The sequence below is a fragment of the Hypomesus transpacificus genome, chromosome 22, assembly GCF_021917145.1.
Source record: "Hypomesus transpacificus isolate Combined female chromosome 22, fHypTra1, whole genome shotgun sequence".
In the NCBI taxonomy this organism is placed as follows: domain Eukaryota; kingdom Metazoa; phylum Chordata; class Actinopteri; order Osmeriformes; family Osmeridae; genus Hypomesus; species Hypomesus transpacificus.
The window spans coordinates 13,953,234-13,973,011 of NC_061081.1; the positions used below are offsets into that span (position 1 = coordinate 13,953,234).

General features: G+C 47.1%; 1 protein-coding gene across 3 annotated transcripts in view; it reads left to right on the plus strand.

Annotated features, from left to right (window-relative positions):
• Positions 1-12,561, plus strand: part of myo5b (myosin VB) — a 48,137-nt gene extending 35,576 nt beyond the window's left edge. For 2 of the 3 annotated variants that reach the window (XM_047045021.1, XM_047045022.1), the window contains exons 25-39: positions 29-148; positions 392-526; positions 900-965; positions 2,538-2,777; positions 3,388-3,485; positions 5,267-5,465; positions 7,262-7,355; positions 7,650-7,790; positions 8,186-8,337; positions 8,589-8,678; positions 9,033-9,183; positions 9,904-10,198; positions 10,831-11,005; positions 11,841-11,921; positions 12,023-12,561. In XM_047045021.1, coding sequence (XP_046900977.1) covers positions 29-148; positions 392-526; positions 900-965; positions 2,538-2,777; positions 3,388-3,485; positions 5,267-5,465; positions 7,262-7,355; positions 7,650-7,790; positions 8,186-8,337; positions 8,589-8,678; positions 9,033-9,183; positions 9,904-10,198; positions 10,831-11,005; positions 11,841-11,921; positions 12,023-12,175 — 2,190 coding nt within the window. In that variant the 3' untranslated portion in view covers positions 12,176-12,561. Of the gene's footprint in view, positions 1-28; positions 149-391; positions 527-899; positions 966-2,537; positions 2,778-3,387; positions 3,486-4,884; positions 4,963-5,266; positions 5,466-7,261; positions 7,356-7,649; positions 7,791-8,185; positions 8,338-8,588; positions 8,679-9,032; positions 9,184-9,903; positions 10,199-10,830; positions 11,006-11,840; positions 11,922-12,022 lie in introns of all 3 variants that reach the window. The other variant, XM_047045023.1, reaches the window with a different exon arrangement.
• The last annotated feature ends 7,217 nt before the right edge of the window (positions 12,562-19,778 follow it).

Sequence of the window (19,778 nt, forward strand, 5' to 3'; positions counted from 1 at the left end):
CCTCACATCCTCGTCTGTGCTCCCCCAGTTCCAGCCCGGCCACAGGAGGAACCCCTCCACTCAGAGCTCTCTGGAGTCGGACTCCAACTACCCCTCCATCTCCACCTCCGAGGTGGGCGACACCGAGGACTCCATCCAGCTGGTGGAGGTGAGACTCAACAGTAGAGGAGAGGGGAGGGAATAGGATACTGTACAGCTGAGTACAGTGGCACTTTCTTAATCCTCGAGGACTCCATCCAGCCGGTTCGATTCCCAGCCGTGCCAAATCACATTGTGTCCTTGGGCAAGGCACTTCACCTCGGGGAGAATGTCCCTGTATTTACTGTAAGTCGCTCTGGATAAGAGCCTCTGCTAAATGAATATATGTAAATGTAAAACATTGTGCTTGCAGGAGATGGGAGTGGAGAAGGCAGCGATGGACATCAGTCTGTTTATGAAGCTGCAGAAACGCGTCCGGGAGCTGGAGCAGGAGAGGAAGAGGCTGCAGACCAACCTGGACAAGATGGAGGAGCTGGCGACGCATAAGGTGGACCTGACTTCCTGCTTCCTGTCTCAACAGGAAATTGCTCTTAAAAGTCTTATTTGCAGAATGCGGCCGTGTTTCTGAATTTAGACATTCTGAAAGAAATAACATTTTGTTATTTGTATGTCGCTTTGGATAAAAGCGTTTGCTAAATGTAATAAAATAAATATAAATATAAAAATACTACTTTTGATTAGTTGAGGTTTAAGTCCAGGAAAGGTAATAAACTTTATCGTTAGACTTAGCAACTTAAATATAAGTTTAACAAATAACAATCTGTATCTGTCCTTGCTTTGTGTATAGATGTTGTTGTTGCAGCCTGCCTCTGTCTTATCATGCCGTCTGTAGTCATTACCTCTGTGTTATTATCTCTCAGGGTATCGAGCCAAAGGGTTCTACGTCAGAGCAAGAGGGAGAAGACCTGGCCTACAACAGTCTGAAGGTACAGATCTCTCTCTCGCGCGCACACACACACACATAGGTGTTGAGACGTTTGTAATACGATGTCGTTTTTTGTACTCTTTGATTTCTTCTTCACCTTGGCTGTTCTGGTGTCTTTGGCTGCTCTGCCTGTCAAACTGTGGGTGAGTGGAGGCTGTTATCATGCTCCCTGGGGTTCACCTGAGAGGAACAGATTGTTAGCGGTTAACTGTACAGTGCAGCCTTTTTTCCCCCCCTAGACATTTTCTCCTGCTTTACCCTTTTTAACAATCCTTCTTGAATATAACCATTGTTGCACTTGGTAGGTTGGGGTGTAAGTGTGTATGTGGTGCTTCTTAAACATGTACTGTAGGAAAGAGTCATATTTGGTTTTAGACGAAAATTACAGACTCTTGCATCTGTTATCAAAACATGTATTTTTAATATATATATATATATTTTGGGCCATTTGTCATGTTTTATCGGACAGTTTTGAGTGAAATGTGACAGGAAAGGCAGGGAGAGCGAGGGAACGCACCGGAGGGTCCAGGCCCGATTCGAAAGCATTTCTGAGAAGGCTTCCCAGGACAATCCTCCCTGCAGTGTTTATGCTTTCAGGGGGGAATGGGAGATGTAGTAGTGCCATGGATACAGTTACAGCAGAGGGCTGTTAACAGACATACCTGACAGCACAATCGATTTATTTGTCTTTTTACTTCTCCGACTAATTCTCAACCTCTTTGTATTCCGAACTTTCAGAGATCCATTGTGTCTATTTCTGTGCTAGTAAATATAGTTATCTTTTCTGGACCATAACAGTAAACAGTTTGATTGACACTGATTATGGAAGATAAGACTTCCTCTCAAAGTGCAGTCCTCCAAATGTACCACTGAGGTGAGGAGACAAAGTGCAAAGGGTTAAAGATCGATTTGTTTTGGGAAGGACAAGCGTTTAGTTAAATGTATGTTTTAGCTAAGTATATATCCAGTGATAGGCTTTTGTCCCCTCTGATTTAGTTGTCTGTGAGTTGTCCAATGTTGCCTGGAGCAATGCTGTGTTCAGTTTTATGATCAGAACTGGACCTGAGAGAGATGACCCTGACCTAGGGCTGCACGATTATGGACAAAATGATAATCACGATTATTTTGATCAATATTGAGATCACGATTAATTATCACGATTATTTGTTGATTTTAACCAAAACTATTTTTATTGGCACATAGGCTAATTATAACTGCTTTCACATTCATATTGTACTACATTCCTGCTTATTTACAAATATGTGCATCAAAATAAAATAGGTCTTCTTATTCACCAAAATTCAGTGCATCTCCTTAAAGAGTAAATACAAATAAATAAATAAAACAATAAATAACATTTAGCAAAACTTCAACAGGGCACCATTTTACATTGTGTAAATATATTTTAAGAAGCAGAAAAAAAACATTGATACTATGAATGGAATGACGGATTTTAAATAGTGCTCGATCACACAAATGTGATCGTGGGAAGCCTAAATCGTGATTAAAATTTGATTAATTGTGCGGCCCTAACCTGACCACTGTCACGCGCCCTGGCTCTGTTTGTCCACAGAGACAGGAGCTGGAGTCTGAGAACAAGAAGCTGAAGAACGACCTGAATGAGCTCCGGAAGGCCATCGCTGACCGCGCCTCCCAGAACAGCTCCTCCAATGAGCTGCAAGACGGCTACAACCTGCTGCTCAACCAGCTCAAGGCGGCCAATGAGGAGCTGGATGTTCGCAAGGAGGAAGTACTCATCCTCAGGACCCAGATTGTCAGTTCAGCCCAGCAGGAGAAGAACACCAATCACATAGTGAGTAGATGCGCTGTGGAGGAACGCAGGTCGACCTTAGCTTGGCTCATCTTCGTTGTTTAATATGCACTGATTGACTAATGTTTATGGCTCTATTGGCTCATTGAAAGGGAATTTTGCCCTCATATAAAAGGCAATTGGTTGCGTGTTCATCTTGCGAAACATATCAGGAGTTTGATTGGAAACAAGATTCGGGTGTTTACAACTTGAAATTGAAACAAAAATTGTGGGCAAACTCTAAATGTAGTTTACTTCAGTTGAACTGAAAAATTCAAGACACATAGTGGTCATGAGCGATGAAGGTGTTGAGCTTACTCAGATTGAAACCACATCCAACACGGCCGAAGGGGAGACGGCTGTATCAAAGGTTACCAAGGTAACACGACCGTGAGGTACTGAGAGTCTGACAGATCAGACCCAGGGCCAAGAAATTCACTGAATGCCTGGGCTGAATGGTCACATTTGCTGAATGAGTCAACCCTTCGTTCAAGTCTCCAACACAAACACAACTGACCTCCACATCTCCTCTCATCTCCTCTTGTCTCATTTTCTCATCTCCTTCTGTCATCTCCTTCTCTCATCTCCTTCTCTCATCTCCTTCTCTCAACAGGACACCAACATCGTCCCTGACTGGACCAACAACAGCAACAAGCCCATCGACAAGGAGGAAGCTCTCCTGGCCTACCATGGGATCTGTGAATCCAAGAAGTAAGTGGGATCATGTCTGCGTTTCCCCTTGAAGAACCACAGTGGTTCAGCTCAGAGCGGTTCAACCCTGCTCCCGGAGAAAGACCCTCCTGTAGGTTTTAAGTCCAGCCCTGCCCCTGGAGATCTAGATTTGACCAAACATGATTCATGTTTGTCAACCAGCTGTTAGAATAATGGATATGTGCTGGAATAAAAACCTGCATAATTGACTAATTCAAGGGGCTTTTTCCGTTGTGGTGAAGCATTCATCCAGTAGGTTAGGTAAGGTTATAGTAAACAGTTGGTTTTCTTCAACTAAGAGACTTAACATTTCCCAGAGGTATGAGTCACTGTACCTTTCAGTTTCCCTGACAACATCTCTTATTGTTGGTCTAACGCTGTACCCAGTTCAGGCACCCACCTCTCCACTCGTATCCAAAGTTAATTTTTGGGGCACTTTTTTTGCACAGTAATGGGTCTTGATGATTCTTCCAGGGTAAAATAATTGGAAATAGTTTGCCCAGCCATCCTTCAAATTAGGTTGCCGCTTAGGTATTTAACACACCGTATGAATAACACACCGTTTTTTTTACCATTTCTAGTCAGCACCACCGTGGCTGACAGAGTAGAATACATCCAGAAGATTCTAGAATCATGGCTCTCAGTGACATCATTAGGAGATGTCTCCCAGTCATTCCGTCAGTCTGACTGACAGGGATGTAAACAAGCCTCAGATTGCAGGGGCGGAAAGACATCTGGGATTCTTATGAGCCAGTCAGAGTGCAAAGATTTATCTTGACTATAGCCATCTCTAACATCTATATCTGTCTCAGTTTATTTATTTTTTTCTTTCATTATTGGTGTGGGGAATGTGATGGCAGTGTAATGTATTCAGTGCTGTTGTCTGGGGAGCCAAATCTCTTAACAGGCAGGGGAAAGTTATGCATCCAGGTTATTACACAGCTGCCCACCAGCTACCAGTAATGAGAGGCTGATGCACATAATTACACTCCTCACCGTGCAGAAATGTCTTTGTTAAAAAGGTTAAACATCTCTTAAGCACCTCAGTATGGATATCTGGCCCAAGGAGGAGTTAAATGATATCTGTGTGTGTGTGTGTGTGTTTTGTACAGTATAAAGGGTTTTAGCTTTGCAATGGCTCTTGTGCTACTAATCTCTTCTGATCTGTTCTCAGCTGTGTCGTTTTTTAACTTCCTCCTGTCACGACTTCCCATTTTTTCTCTCTCTCTCTCTCTCTCTCTCTCTCTCTCTCTCTCTCTCTCTCTCTCTCTCTCTCTCTCTCTCTCTCTCTCTCTGTCTCTGTCTATGTCTCTGTCTCTCTCTCTCTGTCTCTCTCTCTCTGTCTCTCCTGTCCCTTTCGTTTTCTCTCTGTTGCCCTCTGCTGCCTTGTGGACACCAGTAGAGCACAGGACTGGGGTTATTTGAATGAAGATGGAGAGCTGGGCTTGGCCTACCAGGGTCTAAAACAAGTTGCCAGGTTATTTCCCTCTGCTTGCTTGCTTGCGTGCTCCTTCTCTTGCAGTGCTACCTCCCCTTTCCCTGTCTCCTGAATACTCCCGACTGTAACTATCATCTAATTTAGGTTTTTGGTTTTGATTAATTGGTAAGATTATTCTGCTTGTGTTTGAGGCATGTCCCCCTCTTCACCCTCACCCCTCTCCCCCCTCCCTTCCACCCCTGTCCTCTCCATCTCCACCCTCACCCCCTCCACCCCCATCTCCCTGCTCCCCTCCACCCCCTTGTTCCTTACCTCACGCCTGTATCCCCTCCCCTCCCCCCAGGCTGTTGGAAGCCCAGCTGCAGTCCCAGACCAGACAGCACCGGGACGAGCTGGAGGCTCTGCACACCCAGGTGGAGCTGCTGAAGGCCGACCTCCACAAGAGGCAGGAGATGCTGAACCACACCCTGGCCCTGTCGCCCGAGGCCCAGGTGGAGTACAGCGTCCAGCAGGAGATCACGCGCCTCACCAACGACAACCTGGTGAGACTCTGCCAAAAAAAACGATGAATACACAACTAATTATAATATACACACACATACAGTATATACATACAGTGCCCTCCAAAAGTATTGGAACAGTGAGGCCAATTCCTTTATTTTTGCTGTAGACTGAAAACATTTGGGCTTGACATCAAACGATGAATGTGAAACCAGAGATCAACGTTTCAGCTTTTATTTCCAGGTATTTACATCAGGATCTGATGCACACATTAGAAAATATCACCTTTTTGTTCGAACCCACCCATTTGTCACGTGAGCAAAAGTATTGGAACATATGACTGACAGGTGTGTTTTGTTGCCCAGGTGTGTCCTATTACATACATTATTCAATCAATAAATACCACTGAATGTCTACACTCAGGTTCAGATTGGGTAAGATAGGTTTTGTCTATGCAGACTGTATTCAGAGGTGAAAACAACATGAAAACCGGAGCGCTGTCTTTGGGTGAAAAACAAGCAATTGTGAGTCTTAGAGAAGATGGAAAATCAATCAGAGCCATTGCAGAAACATTGGCCATAGCCAGTACAACCATTTGGAATGTCCTGAAGAAGAAGAAAACTACTGGTGTACTAAGTAACAGACGTCGAACAGGTAGACCAAGGAAAACATCAGCAGTTGATGACAGAAACATTGTGAGAGCTGTAAAGAAAGACCCTAAAACAACTGTTAGTGAGATCAGCAACAACCTCCAGATGGCAGGAGTGAAGGTATCACTATCTACTGTTCGCAGAAGACTTCATGAACAAAAGTACAAGGGCTACACCAGAAGATGCAAACCACTCATTAGCAAGAAGAATAGGAAGGCCAGGCTGGAATTTGCCAAAAAGTACAGAGATGAACCTCAAAAATTCTGGGACAAAGTTTTATGGACTGATGAGACAAAGATTAACTTTTACCAAAGTGATGGAAAGGCTAAAGTTTGGAGAAAGAAAGGAACTGCTCATGATCCCAAACACACAAGCTCATCTGTGAAACACGGTGGAGGTAATGTCATGGCTTGGGCTTGCATGGCTTCTTCTGGGACGGGCTCATTAATCTTCATTGAGGATGTAACACATGATGGCAGCAGCAAAATGAACTCGGAAGTCTACAGAAACATTTTGTCTGCCAATTTAAGGAAAGATGCAACCAAACTGATTGGCAGAGCCTTCATCATGCAGCAAGATAACGACCCAAAACACACTGCCAAAACAACAAAGGAGTTCATCAGGGGCAAGAAATGGAAGGTATTAGACTGGCCAAGTCAATCTCCAGACTTAAACCCTATAGAGCATGCATTTTACCTGCTTAAGAGGAGACTGAAGGGAGGAACCCCACAAAACAAACAACAACTGAAAGAGGCTGCAGTGAAAGCCTGGGAAAGCATCAAAAAGGAAGAATGCAAAAGTTTGGTGACGTCAATGGGTCACAGACTTGCTGCAGTTATTGAAAGCAAAGGATTTGCAACTAAATATTAAGTCTTATTCACTTAAATATGTTTTAAGTATATCTGTTCCAATACTTTTGCTCACATGACAAATGGGTGGATTCAAACAAAATGTGATATTTTCTTAGTTGTGCATCAGATCCTGATGTAAATACCTGGAAATAAAAGCTGAAACGTTGATCTCTGGTCTCACGTTCATTATTTGATGTCAATCCCAAATGTTTTCAGTCTACAGCAAAAATAAAGGAATTCGCCTCACTGTTCCAATACTTTTGGAGGGCACTGTATACAGTATATATGTGTCAGTATACCTGATATGTGGTTAAGGCCTGTGTGTCTGGGCTGCAGGATCTGAAGGAGCTGGTTGAGAAGCTGGAGAAGAACGAGAGGAAGCTGAAGAAACAGCTGAGGATCTACATGAAGAAGGTCCAGGAACTGGAAGGTACTGAAGCTGAACCGCCACGGTGAAGGTGCTGAGGCTGAACCGCCACGGTGAAGGTGCTGAGGCTGAACCGCCACGGTGCCTGTCCCAACTGGACGGCAGGCATTGTGTCTCTTGCAAGGCTGTTACTGGGGAAAGAAGAAGAAAAAATAATCTTAATTAAAGTTTACTGCCAAATGAACACAACCGAATTGCAATGAAACGTTTGATTTCCAGACATCCCCCAGCAGTGCAGAAAATAGACTTGTTGGTAAAGTAAGCAACAAAACCAAACCGTCCTGTGTGTCCCCCCAGTGTCCCAGGCCGCCCAGCCCAGTAAGGCCAGGCCGGAGCTGACCCGACAGGTGACCGTCCAGCGCAGGGAGAAGGACTTCGAGGGCATGCTGGAGTACTACAAGGAGGATGAAGCTTTGCTGGTCAAAACCCTCATCACAGGTACGACCCGGTTGCAAGCTAGCAGGCGACGCTGCCTCAGCTGCCTCAGCTGCCTCTGCTGTCTCTGCTGCCTCAGCTGCCTCTGCTGCCTCAGCTGCCTCTGCTGTCTCAGCTGCCCCAGCTGCCTCTGCTGCCTCTGCTGCCTCAGCTGCCTCAGCTGCCTCAGCTGCCTCAGCTCTCTGAGGGCAAAGGCCCTTTTCGGGCGTTCAAAAATCCAGTGGTGTTTCTTTTCTATTTGTGTTTTGATTTGGTAAAGGAACAACAGGATGTTTTAACGTGTTTTTTAGCTTTTTGTTGTTTGGGAATGTCGGTTGTTTCTATGTGGTTTTCAAAATCCAATGGATTCTGTGTGTTTCTTGTGTCACGGTGACCTAATGCAGTGTGTGTCGTTTCAGACATGAGGCCTCACACAGTCTCAGCCACCGTCCCCTGCCTGCCCTCCTACATCCTCTTCATGTGCATCCGCCACGCAGACTACATTAACGACGACCAGAAGGTCCACTCTCTGCTCACCAGCTCCATCAACGCCATCAAGAAAGTCCTCAAGGTGAACATGAAGCTCCCACTACTCTCAGCACCTGTCCTAGACCCACATACCTGTCCTAGACCCACACACCTGTCCCACACACCTGTCCTAGACCCACACACCTGTCCTAGACCCACACACCTGTCCCACACACCTGTCCTAGACCCACACACCTGTCCTAGACCCACACACCTGTCCTAGACCCACACACCTGTCCTAGACCCACACACCAGATGTTCACTGTTGTTTACAACTCTTCCTTTCCTCCGCAGAAAAACAACGAAGACTTTGAGATGACCTCGTTCTGGCTGGCCAACACCAGCCGTCTGCTCCACTGTCTGAAGCAGTACAGTGGAGATGAGGTGAGACCTCACTCCCTCACACAACCACACGCACAACCCTTTAACACTCTAGGGGATGGGGATGGCTCAGTGGTTAGAGCAATTTGACTGCAGATCAAGAGGTCCCAGGATCAGATCCCCATACCTCGCATTGGATAAAATTGTCTCCTGTATGGATACTTTGTTAATACAGTATTCAACCGCAAAGGCTGAACCTGCTGTACTAACAATCACATGATCTGACCTCAACCCCTGGATATCTTCCGATCCTAAACGAGCGATAAACGTCAGATAAGAGCCCCGCCCGTTCACCCCTTGTACAGCATTCCTCCCGTGATGATGAAACCTCTCCCTTGTTTCCGGTGTGTTCCCCAGGCGTTCATGACCCAGAACACGGGCAAGCAGAACGAGCACTGCCTGAAGAACTTCGACCTGGCAGAGTACCGGCAGGTGCTGAGCGATCTCTCCATCCAGATCTACCAGCAGCTCATCAAAGTGGCCGAGAAAGTCATGCAGCCCATGATAGGTGAGGGGGCGGAGTCATGCAGCCCATGATAGGTGAGGGGGCGGAGTCATGCAGTCCATGATAGGTGAGGGGGCGAAGTCATGCAGCCCATGATAGGTGAGGGGGCGGAGTCATGCAGTCCATGATAGGTGAGGGGGCGGAGTCATGCAGTCCATGATAGGTGAGGGGGCGGAGTCATGCAGTCCATGATAGGTGAGGGGGCGGAGTCATGCAGCCCATGATAGGTGAGAGGGCGGAGTCATGCAGTCCATGATAGGTGAGGGGGCGGAGTCATGCAGTCCATGATAGGTGAGGGGGCGGAGTCATGCAGCCCATGATAGGTGAGGGGGCGGAGTCATGCAGCCCATGATAGGTGAGGGGGCGGAGTCATGCAGCCCATGATAGGTGAGGGGCTGGCGGCTGCCGTATGCTGATGTTTTGGGCATCCTACGCAACGGAGTCTGCGTCTTGAGAATGGGCCGGAATGTGTCCTGTTTGGTTTAGTGCCAGCCAGGTCAAGGTTGATGGTAAGATGCTCTTTCGCAGGCGTGCAGCTGTAGGGATGTGCTGCATGCCTGCGCTGTTGTCCCCTTCTGTCAGAAAGCAATTCGACCTCCAGACTATGAAAGAAATATATACCTTATGAAAAGGAATACATTGTGCACATCCTAATAATATGACCCTTCCACCTACAACCCCCCCTCCCCCTCTCCCCACCCCCCCCCCACACCCGCCCCGCAGTGTCGGCCATGTTGGAGAGCGAGAGCATCCCAAGCCTGGCGGGGGTGAAGCCCATGGGCTACCGGAACCGCTCGTCCAGCATGGACTGTGACGGCGAGGGCCCGAGCAGCTACACTCTGGAGGCCCTGATCCGGCAGCTGGGTCAGTTCTACGGCACCATGGGCGAGCACGGCCTGGACCCTGAGATCGCAGGACAGGTCCTACGTCAGCTGTTCTACTCCGTCAACGCCGTCACCCTCAACAACCTGCTGCTGAGGAAGGACGTGTGTTCCTGGAGCACCGGCATGCAGCTCAGGTGCTCACACACACACACACACACACACACACATACACACACACACACACACACACATACACACACACACACACACACGCATACACACACACACATACACACACACACACACACACACACACACACACACACACACACATGCAGCTCAGGTGCTCACACACACACACACACACATACACACACACACATACACACACACACACATACACACACACACATACACACACACACACACACATACACACACACACACACACACACATATTAGTAACAGACACAGTAACACTTGTTCTATTGAATTAACTTTATTAAGTACAGACACAGGAACATTTATTCCATTCTGTTAACTTTATGAGATACTAACCCGGGAACAATTATTCCATTCAATTGACTTCACCAGATATGGACATAGAAACACTTGTTTTGTTCAATTAACTTTATTAGACACACATACACACTGAGCAGGTGCCGTGGAGTTCAGATACTGACAACCTACACAGGAACACGTTTTTCCATTTCAATTAACTTTATTAATCCAATGGAACTAGGGGCACAGTACCCACACACACTCACACAGGAGACGTTACGTAATTGGTCGCCGTTGTTAGAGCATGCGTGTTGTGATTGGCCAGGTACAACATCAGTCAGATGGAGGAGTGGCTACGGGGGAAGAACCTGCAGCAGTGTGGAGCTGTGGTTACCATGGAGCCCATCATCCAGGCCGCCCAGCTGCTGCAGGTGAAGAAGAAGACGTCTCAGGACGCCGAAGCCATCTGCTCCCTGTGCACCTCTCTGAGCATGCAGCAGGTACGGACCAGCATGTTAGGCTGCACAGAGTGGAGGAACAACTCACCAGCATGTTAGGCTGCACAGAGTGGAGGAACAACTCACCAGCATGTTAGGCTGCACAGAGTGGAGGAACAACTCACCAGCATGTTAGGCTGCACAGAGTGGAGGAACAACTCACCAGCATGTTAGGCTGTACAGAGTGGAGGAACAGCTCTATATAACAGCATGTTAGGCTGCACAGAGTGGAGGAACAGCTCTATATAACAGCCTGTTAGGCTGCACAGAGTGGAGGAACAGCTCTATATAACAGCCTGTTAGGCTGCACAGAGTGGAGGAACAGCTCACTAACATGTTAGGCTGTACAGAGTGGAGGAACAGCTCACTAGCATGTTAAGCTGCAAAGAGTGGAGGAACAGCTCACCAGCATGTTAGGCTGCACAGAGTGGAGGAACAGCTCACTAGCATGTTAGGCTGCACAGAGTGGAGGAACAGCTCTATGTAACAGCATGTTAGGTTGCACAGAGTGGAGGAACAGCTCTATGTAACAGCATGTTAGGCTGCACAGAGTGGAGGAACAGCTCTATGTAACAGCATGTTAGGTTGCACAGAGTAGAGAAACAGCTCTATATAACAACATGTTAGGCTGCACAGAGTGGATAAACAGCTCTATATAACAGCATGTTAGGCTGCACAGAGTGGAGGAACAGCTCACCAGCATGTTAGGTTGCACAGAGTGGAGAAACATCTTAACAGACCAGCAAATGAGGTTCCACGGTTTCCTAGTTGTAGAAGTAGTGAAGTTCTAATGACCTCATGAAGACGTGCTGACGTGTGTCCTCTTTGCTCCGAACAGATCGTGAAAATCCTCAACCTCTACACGCCGCTCAACGAGTTTGAGGAGAGGGTCACCGTGGCGTTCATCCGCAACATTCAGGTAGCGTCACCTCGTCACTCGGAACCCTTTTCCGGAGCCTTCTGGCTCCGCCTCAAAGCGTGAACCCCACCAGCTTACCTGTCGTGTGTTTCTACCCTTAGAACCGTCTGCAGGAGAGGAACGACCACCCCCAGCTCCTGGTGGACACCAAGCACACCTTCCCGGTCCTGTTCCCCTACACCCCCTCCGCCCTCAGCCTGGAGACACTGCACATGCCTGCCTCCCTCAACCTGGACTTCCTAAATCATGTCTGAGGCTTCGGTTCAGCCTGTCTGAGGCCTGGTTGTTATCAGAGAGGAGGAGAACCCTCAGCGCTGCCCGGCTGTTCACCTCAAACTGCAGAAAGTGCCAGAACTCAAGGACTCACTGGATGGTCGAGAGCTTTCTCTTCGCCCCTACAGTGAAAGGCATTCAGGTCTTATTTGGTGTGAATTGAGCCCAGTTTCCTTAAATGGGTAAACCCTTGCGCCTGGCCATGACGGGACACTTCTCCTGGGTCCCCCTCTTGGGGAGCCTTGTCATATTCCACTGTCTGTGTGAAGTACCCGGGCAGGTTCATTTGATGTACAGAGAGTGCCAACATTTAGCCTTTTTTTTTTTCCTTTTTTTTTTCCTTTTTTTTAACCACTTCCTAAAACTCCAACAAGGATCTTTGTAAACGGATGCTCGTATCCATCCCCAGTTTGCCAAAAGCATTTCAGCCTGTCTTCTACGACCTCAGCCGTTGTGTTTAGTCTGGTTTCGCTCCTCCGCATTATCATGTCCTCCGTGCCTCCCTGACCTCAGAGCATCACGGGACGCCACAGAGGGAAACAGCACTGCGATGCAGAGTCTCAGTCTGTGAGCCCCTGTGTGAGGCCCCTGTGCACGCCTGCCGTGCACGCCCCTGTGCGTGCCCCCTGTGCACGCCTGCCGTGCACGCCCCTGTGCGTGCCCCCTGTGCACGCCTGCCGTGCACGCCCCTGTGCGTGCACGCCCCCTGTGTGTGCCCCCTGTGCACGCCTGCCGTGCACACCCCTGTGTGTGCACGCCCCTGTGTGTGCCCCCTGTGCACGCCTGCCGTGCACGCCCCTGTGCGTGCCCCCTGTGCACGCCTGCCGTGCACGCCCCTGTGTGTGCACGCCCCTGTGTGTGCCCCCTGTGCACGCCTGCCGTGCACGCCCCTGTGTGTGCTCCCTGTGCACGCCTGCCGTGCACGCCCCTGTGCGTGCACGCCCCCTGTGTGTGGCCCCTGTGCACGCCTGCCGTGCACGCCCCTGTGTGTGCACGCCCCTGTGTGTGCCCCCTGTGCACCCCTGCCGTGCACGCCCCTGTGTGTGCCCCCTGTGCACGCCTGCCGTGCACGCCCCCTGTGTGTGCCCCCTGTGCACGCCTGCCGTGCACGCCCCCTGTGTGTGCCCCCTGTGCACGCCTGCCGTGCACGCCCCCTGTGTGTGCCCCCACAGCTGTCCCCCCTCCCCGGTCTCCTTAGATAACCTCCTCGGTCTCCCGAGGAGCTGGAACGCTCTGGCGTGGAGAGGAGCACACGGTGTGTCTCCACGGCGCTCCCAAGACAACCAGACTGTTTTCTTCTTCTTTCACCTCACCGTGTCTGACTCACCGTAGCATCTCTTAATACTGAGGGCAGACAGTGCTAATCTGCCGTTCTGTGATGGACAGGGGAAGTGTGTGTGTGGAGAGGAAGTGAAGCAGAGGAGAGAGAGAGAACCTGATGAAGGGTGAAAGAAGGGGGTATAACACGGTGAAGGTCATTTCAGGTGAGTCCTGCAGGACACAGGAAGTGAAAGCGAGGGATTGTTTGTTGGTAGGTGTGACAAGGGAAAAATTGAAAGTGACACGAAGGAGAAAGGAAAAAATAACCAGACAGCGGATGATGCCTGGGGATGGGCAAGAGGGGCTGCTGAATTTAAAGCCTGGCAGCTTGAATCGTCTGTGATTGAGATACAATTGAGATTGAGATGCGTTTGACAGGCTCCCTAATGATGGTGCTGTGTCTCTTGGGTTCAATTCCCGGCACTGGTACCCTGGTGAAGTGCAAAGACCTGATGTAACATCGATGTGGATGAAAGGTGGAACTGTCATTCTTGATAATACCAGTAAGCAAGACTGCCACGATGCACAAATCTGGAATTTATATAATAGATATAATAACTAGATAAAATATCTCGTCATCTCTTGTTACTTAACTGTCGGGGAGGCTTCTTGTAAAACCAGAGAATTGTCTCATCTTTTATTGTTAAGAATGAATCAAGAATGAATCAACATCACATTTTATAGAACGGCAAGCTGGTCTGGAAATTGCCCTTCCACCTAAAATGCCAATACAAGGGGTATGTATTTAGTTGGAACTGTGTTTGGTTATATTTAGTTAATAAATATAATTCGTTTTTTAATTTGTTGTTATCTTTTCAAACCACACTTGAGGTTGCAACACGTGCAGAAACACAATTTGAGTGCTACTCCTTTCCAAGTCCAAGCATATGTACAGGACCATACGCTTGCGTAACAGACAGGTTTGGGAGGTTTGCCTGTACGTGTGCCTTTGACTGCCCTCTGCTGTCTGTTGTGGATGCTGCGAATGGAAGTTGTTATTGCAGTCTCCTGCAGAATGCTCCCTGAATTCAGCAGAGGTACTAGTACAAACAATGTGTACCAATCACACACTTGGAGTTACGCCGAATATGACACCTCATCCGTGACCTCATCCGTGTGATACGTTGCTAACATTTTATTTTGAAGGCTTAGTCTTATGTGTTTCAGTCAGTGCACCAACTGTTGTTCAGGACTTCTCACCTGAGCCTGTGCATTTAAAGGTTTCTGTTCATCAAGACTGAGATGTTGACTCTAGTTGGAGACTTTGCTTTCCACCTTGATTTCAAAGTTTGGATAATCGTGTTCTACAGCATAACAATGTTTTCAATTTAAATTCAATGTAAAGAAGCTTTTTTCTTCTCAAATCTTGACAAACTAAATACAAAACTTGTGTTGTTTTATGTATACAGTTACATGATTATGATTATGTTCTGTAATATCAGTGTGGTGACATGCACAGTAAATGTTTGACATCTTGCTGAATGACACATGTAGTAAAGAGAATAATGTGTTCATACATTTAAAGGAATATATTTTACATGATATATTAAAAGACAAAAGATTGTCAAAACCAATAACATGTTTTGTAAGACCAGGCTTATACTGTCTCTGATACCAACTTTGGAATTCATATATTAACATACCACTATTTGCCACAGGGTGGAAAAGAACATTGTGTTCTTCTTGCAAGTCTGTCTTAAATATTGTTTATCAAAAGTTTAATGTTGGGGAGTAAAAAAGAAATTATTTGCTACAAATTTTAAGTTGGGCTATGTATAAAATTACACTTCAGTGTATCATTCAAGTGTGATTGATACACACATTTGGGGTTGTTTGTTTTGAGTGTGTGTGTGGGGCAGGCCAGCATTTCCATCCCTGTCACCCGGGTGAGGTTGTGACAGTCTGAAGACAGACCACAGTGACCTGGCTAGTGTGGTGTGGCATTGACCTCAACGCCACAGAAAGGGAACTAAGGGTTCTCTATCAATGGCCTTTGGTGGGTTTTAGTAAACACACTTACGATGTCAGTCAGGGAGGGAGGCATAGTCACACAAACAGACCCCCACCACACACACACACGCACACAGATTATGTGAACAGGGCCTAGGGTTCTTTCCCATACTATAGGAAGTGTACTTTTGGCTGTGTGTGTGTGTGTGTGTGTGTGTGTGTGTGTGTGTGTGTGTGTGTGTGTGTGTGTGTGTGTGTGTGTAGCTGAGCAGATGTGACAAGTCTGCGTCAGAGGCTGTCCGTGGTTACCCTTCTCTTTCAGGTGGAAGTTCTTCTCAGAAACAGCGGAGCGATTAGGCAACTGAGCGTGTGATGTTGACGTTTCTGTTCGATTAGACGAAGTCTAAAATCCCCGCACTCTTTCCACGGCCGTGCTGTTGGGGAGAATGATCATCGGGGGGGACCTGTTGCTCACTTTGCGGTTGGTGACTTGCGTAGGTAAATTTCACCGTGCGAATAAAATGTGTTTAAAAGGCCCTTGTCAAGTTTGACAAGCATCACCTTCTTAGATTATGTCTCTCTCTCTTCCTCTGTGTGTGTCTCTGTGTGTGTGTGTCTCTCTCTCATATTTGCTGCATCCTAATATCCACCTGACGCTGAGGGGAAAAGGATGTGGTGACAACACCAGTCATGTCAGAACACAGTGTCAATAGCTCTGCCTGTTTGCACCATTTTGCAATAAACATTTTTTTTTTTTTTTTACACCTCACCAACTCTATCTTGCGTACAAAAAGACTGTGCAAGTGTTGCTTCATGTCAGCGCTAGTGTTTTGATTGTCTGGAGTGCAACCTGAGGTAGTAAAACAATTGACAAGCACAGGAAGCAAGCGTAAAGTGGAGAGATTCATGTGGCTGTTGGAGAGGAGAGGTTCAAAGACATCTTTATTTTGGTGTGGCTTCACTGAGAATGAGCCCTGGCAGAGGATGAGACCTTGTGTAGGATTATTTTTCAGAGTAGTCCTGGTAGTGTGAGCTGACGATATGCTTTGTTTATGGCCGGAACGAAGGGTCCATTTGAGAGATGAGATCAAAGGTCACAGTCAGGCTTCACAGTTTGAATGAAGAACTTTTCAAGCCAAATTCTTTTTTTGTGTGTGTTGTTTTTCCTTTATCTCAATGAACTTTGTGTGTAACCCTTCCTCCTAAAGACGTTCAGGCACGGACTGCCTCAAAATCCATTCACCCCCCCTTCCCCTTATCCCCACCCCCGATCCTTCATTGTTAAGAATAATTTAACATCATATTTTACAGTTACAAGCCGCTCTGGAAATTGCCCTTCCACCTAAAATGCCAATACAAGGGGTATGTATTTAGTTGGAACTGTGTTTGGTTATATTTAGTTAATAAATATAATTCGTTTTTTAATTTGTTGTTATCTTTTCAAACCACACTTGAGGTTGCAACACGTGCAGAAACACAATTTGAGTGCATCTCCTTTCCGTGTCCAGTCATATGTACAGGACCATACGCTTGCGTAACAGACAGGTAGGTTTGCCTGTACGTGTGGCTTTGACTACCCTGTGCTGTCACCCACCCCCTCATCCCCAACCCCTATCCAGGCACCGAAGCACAGCCACGGTTGAGGATCCAGACTGTCGGCAACAAGACGAGACAACGAACGCCGAGCATTGCAGGAGAGAGATGCATGTTGCGAAACCACAGCCAGACGATGTTTAGCAAAGAAGGGAGGGAGGGAGGAGGAGGTGCGAGGGGACTCTGGCGTGCGGTTTGAGGGGGGGGGGGGGGGGGGGGTGGGGTGGGGGCTGGCTGGCGGGGGTGGGGTGGGGTGGGGTGGGGGCTGGCTGGCGGGGGGGTGGGGGTGCTGGTGGTGGTGGGGGGGGGGGGTGGTGCTGGTGGTGTTTTCTTCACACTGGGGCGCTGTGCTTCATTCCGCCCTGGCTCCACACACTACAGCGGTGTGCTGAGGGATGACCTTTAACCCCTGGCTCTCATCCCTGTTCCCCAGCGCACAGTTCTTGAGCCGTGGGTCAAAGGTGACTGTGTTCTTCGTCTATGGAGGCCTACATCAGCTTTGAGAAGAGTTGTGGAAATTGCCACCTCCCCCCCCCTCCCTTTATTTACCTTGGTTGTTTTTCTCACATCTTTCCCTCTTTGCTAGAAACCCACAAGTTAAACCACAGCTGCCACCCACGTACCCCGAAGGAGCGCGCTCCCAACTTCCACCCCAACTCCACCCACATGTACTCCCCGATACACATTCTCACGCTTGTTGCACCCTCCACCCCCATCCCCCACAACCCTTGTTTAGATGATATCTCTCTCACTCTCCAAGTCTTCAAACATTTTAAACAATATGGGTTTTGTTTCACCCTTGATATGGTCACAGGAACTATCCGACACAGTGTCTTTCAGTATGTATATATATTTGTTTTGATCCCAGATGGTCAGTAACTGAATTTCTTTTGATGGAATGATGTCCGTTGTGAACATAAACATAGCTGCATGAATTTGTGACCCTGGCAGAAAAAGAAAAAAACTATTCTATCTTCAACTATATTTGATCAATTGACTCACTAGTCTGCTCTGTATAAGCCTTTTGGATTTTGATGAAAAGATCGGGAAGAAATTGAAAGACCACTGCACCTTTTTCTTTCATTTAAAAATAAAAGTTGAGAAGGACAATTTTTCCAGAGCTGTATATTTCAAAATTGAAGTCAAAATGAGCCTCTAACAAGCACCTGTCTGGCCAGCTGTGGCAAGACTTTCTTCAGTAATGAGGAATCAGATCATAGACAATCTTTTACCAGCTGACACACAACCACATTTACTACTATGACAGTTAACCACAGCTGCCCATAAAGTCATAAATATAGGTCAATATTATTTACTCTACCCTATTTACATTTTCCCTGACTGAGTGACAGAATATGGGCTGTTTTAAACTTCTTGCTCACCAGTTTGATTGTTTTGAATCACTGGTAGTAAAGATGATGAAGAAAGAATGTTACTTTAAGAGGCAGACCTTCTCAGAAATTATTTTTCCCTCTTAGACCTTCTGGTGTCTTTTCAGAATGAAACTCTAACCTTAAAGATGGGGGAAACAACTAGAGATGACTTTGAAAGTGGAACAACTCAAATAGAAGGTTCAAACAACAGCTGATGATACAGAGTAACAAGAGTAAACTAAGAGTTGGAATAAAAAAATACAACTTGACATTAAGTTAACAGATATGAACTATCACAGCATATGGCTCAACTGCACGTCCTCAAACGTGTGCGTGTCGTTCAAGCGTGTATTGGGTTAAAGTTGGGTTAGACACAATCCGGCCTCATTGAGTACAAACCAGTTCACTGGAGTAGACAGGAAGTGGTTTGTAGGTAACTGGTTTGTTATTCTCAGGCTTGTTAGTTGTCAGCGATAAAGAACGCACGCTTACGAACCTTAGTGTAGCACCTCAACCCATGTTGCCTTTGAGCCCCTTTCTGTATTCCAATCCACCTAATCAAACCTTCCAACCAAGTCTAACAAGCCAAGGACCCTCAGCCTATAGGGTACAAGACATGTACAATGTTGACCAATGCTCCCAACTTCACCACGAGATACAAACCGAAGACCTCCTTTCTCACCCGTCTCTCCCTCGCTGCAAACCCGCCTGTGGTATGTTATGGTTGTATGATTACTCACAGGAGGGAGATAACATGCAAAGGCAATGGGCTGTGACTGCAGAGGAATCATGGAAGACGGCAGGGAAATCAAGGGACTGGACGGATGTCTGTGCAGGCTGATCCTTGAAGAATATCTCGCATGTTCATCAAAGATCAGCATGGTTAAACAACCATTGTGTTAGGGTAACTCTGTCCTTTTTATGAAGGTAATTCACAGAAAGATAAAAACTGACCATGTGTACTCAATTCAGAAGTCATTTAAAAGTTTAGTCTTAATAATACTTCACTTAGTTATGAATATCAAGTCAGCTAAAAAAAATGTTTTTTTAACCCTGCTCCTCCTCCTCTCATTTCATTTCCTCTCCTCTCTCTAACACTCCCTCTTCTTCTCTCTCTCTCACTCTCACTCTCTTTCTCTCTCTCTCTCTCTCTCTCTCTCTCTCTCTCTCTCTCTCTCTCTCTCTTCTCTCTGACACTTCCTCACTCTCTCTCTCTCTCTCTCTCCTTCTCTCTGACACTTCCTCTCTCTCTCTCTCTCACTCTCTCTCACTCTCTCTCTCTCTCTCTCTCTCTCTCTCTCTCTCTCTCTCTCTGACACTCCCTCTTCCTCTCTCCACCCTCTCTCTC